We start from the raw sequence: 2,752 nt of genomic DNA, 5'->3' as shown, positions 1-2,752 counted from the left end.
TGGCCGCAGGGGGCCGGGCAACGGCCGTGCCCAAAAGGTAGGTGGTCGCCAGTCTGTGCAAAGCCTTTCCTTGAAAGGCTCAGCACCAGCGTCCCTGGTCTGTAAGCGAAGTTCTGGGGCAGGAAGGGTCGTTTGTAACTTTTTTTTTTTGATGCGAGAGATGGAATTCGTCGGCCAAGAAAACAGCTGGTGGTACATAGTTCTTAGTCGCTTTCCGGCTTTGAGAGTGCATCACCGTCCCATTGAAGAGTGCGGTAGCATTTGTATTAATGATTGCAGTTAACTATAGGAGATCTACAGGATCGCTGTTTTTTTCCTTAACGTGCTTTCAGATTGTCCCAAAAATCACCTCAACCACCGTCAGAGGTTTGAATTGAGTTTTTTTCAAAGTAGCCAAAGACTGGGTTATTTAAATGCAAAGACGCAAAAGGTATGTTTGAATCTCTTAACAGATCTTTATCAGTCTGGCGTTTTCAAAGAACTTTAAATGCAAGCTGATATTTTTCTTTTTTCTGTGAAAAACTAGCATTAACATGTTCTTTTTCTGTCTTGGATTTCATAGCAAAGATGCTGAGCTTCTTCCGTCGAACCCTTGGACGGCGGTCTATGCGTAAGCATGCGGAGAAGGAACGGCTAAGAGAGGCCCAAAGAGCTGCAACCCACATCCCTGCAGCTGGGGATGCAAAATCCATCATTACTTGCCGAGTAGCACTGCTGGATGGAACAGATGTCAGCGTAGACTTACCGGTAGGAGTAACAAGAGTTTGTTTCATAAATACCCTTGGCTTGTGTCAATCTCGATCGTGATTTTTGCTGTTTGCAAGTTAGGTAAAGGCTTGTCTATTTGTCGTAGCAACCGACCCTGGGACTTGATGTCCACTAAGTTACTGGTCATAAAAAAGTACTGAAGGTATAGTTAACTTTGTTCATTGACACTAGAGAGTGTTTTGTTAGATGTTATTGTGCCTTATACGTTAAGCGTTAGTGTAGTTGTTGTGCTAAGGCTTGACTTAAAGAGGGTAACTTTTCAGATGAATTGTGGTTTTTTTCTTGGTGAGCTACATATGCATCTTGAGAAGGAAGGTGAATCTCTTGGTGTAATTCTGTTGAAGAGGATGGATGAGCAGTAATTTGTGTGGGGGTTTTGTTTGTTTTGATTTTGCGTCAGAGATGGATGCAGTTTTTAGCGCCAGCTTGAGAGGGGAGGTAAAGAGAAGAATTCTACTTCCTTCCCCTCCTCAGGGCAGATTATATAGCAGGGATTGTCTCATAGCACAGTGCTTTGTTGGGAGTGAGGTGTTAGCCACTGCTTTACATTTCTAAAGCTCCCTTAATATACACGTGTCTTGTTCTGCTCTGCTTAATTATATACCTGGTTTTGGCCGACAGGATGAACAGTAGCAATAGAAGGGATGTGCTCTGTTTTTCCACGTTCATGTGTTATAGTTGTTAGTGACTTGTTTTGGGCTCACATAGCTGAGTTAACAAGCTGTGGGTCTGCAAGACCTTCTGACTAGTTCGGTAGGATTTTGGCTGCAATAACAGTTGCACTGACGTTGGAGCTGCTGGCTAGAAAGAGAGTGTGGAGCAGCCATTCTTGAAACGGCTTTTCTTTCTTCCCTTTCTTATTTTAAGCACAATTATAGAGTGGTTTAGTGTTAGGTAGTCTGAGGAAGGCTTGAATTGTTAGAGTATTGAGGGGTGTTGCAGGCACAGTGAGTGGAAATAATGCCTGTGATATCCAGAACCCCAAGTAATTTAGAGTTGAAGAAACAGTTTGGCATCTTTATTTGCAAAATGACTATACAGATAGGCGTTTATAGAGGGCAGTAAAACTAATTTGTACGTCTCTGAAACAATGTAGTGAACATATCCAGTGCTGCTTAGTGCCTAGGATGTTTGATTCGAGGACACGAATGCCCACAAACACTTTATAGCAAGAGTTACACTTAAAAAGTACTCAAGTTTAAATTGGTGTCTCCACATAACCAGAGCAGTAATCTTTGGAGCTGGAGTTGGCTCTGTAGGCAAATTCCTGGCGCCTCTAACAACATTTCTAAGGCTTTGAGGAGCATAAATTGAACCTGAAGAGGTGTCATGACCTGCCATCTGGACTATAAAACTTAGATCAGGGTGCGCTAGTAACTATTTATTTCTATGGAAAACTTTTTTCACTCTTGCTTTTTTCTTTATAAGTCAACATAAAGCCTTGTCTGTGGACATCTTAAGTTACAAGTAACAGTAAACAAACACAAGAAATGAACATAGCTAGATGCAGTAATTGCAGTTCATCAGCAGTGGCTGATATGTACAGTTCCTCTGATGATTAAAATACAATAAATTAAAAGTAGATTGAATGTTTCATTTCAGACTCCTTAATGTGTTTATTCTTGTGTCTTCATTTGCATTGTTCCTATTTTGGGGTTGACTCTTGAAAGAAAAAAGCGGGGGAAGACAGGATGGAGAGGAGTTTTTTTTTTCTTTTACAAAAATTTTCCTTGAGAACTGTTGTCCTCTTTGAGCTAACACCTTTTCCAAGGCTGATTCTGTTGCTTTGCTGGCTGTAGATTTGGTTTAAAATGAACTCTTGTTATCTCAGCAAGGTGCCCTCCGGTCTGCCAGTTCAGTTGTGTGTAGTCCCATTGTCTACCTAAGTTCTGTGAAATTGTTTTATTAAAAAAAAATAAATAACAGAAAGTATTTCTTAAGAGTGAATCACTTAGCAAACAGGTTAGTTCACGGCCAGGGAAAG

The 2,752-nt window shown here is 41.1% G+C and overlaps 1 protein-coding gene across 1 annotated transcript in view; it reads left to right on the top strand.

The window, feature by feature from the left end:
• Positions 1-567: 567 nt before the first annotated feature.
• LOC104131513 (band 4.1-like protein 5) overlaps positions 568-2,752 on the top strand; it is a 35,248-nt gene continuing 33,063 nt past the window's right edge. The window contains 1 exon segment of the mRNA XM_035900234.1: positions 568-747. Coding sequence (XP_035756127.1) covers positions 568-747 — 180 coding nt within the window.

This window comes from Egretta garzetta, unplaced genomic scaffold (genome assembly GCF_000687185.1).
Source record: "Egretta garzetta isolate BGI_Z169 unplaced genomic scaffold, ASM68718v1 scaffold48, whole genome shotgun sequence".
In the NCBI taxonomy this organism is placed as follows: domain Eukaryota; kingdom Metazoa; phylum Chordata; class Aves; order Pelecaniformes; family Ardeidae; genus Egretta; species Egretta garzetta.
This window is presented reverse-complemented; position numbering and strand designations above follow the sequence as displayed.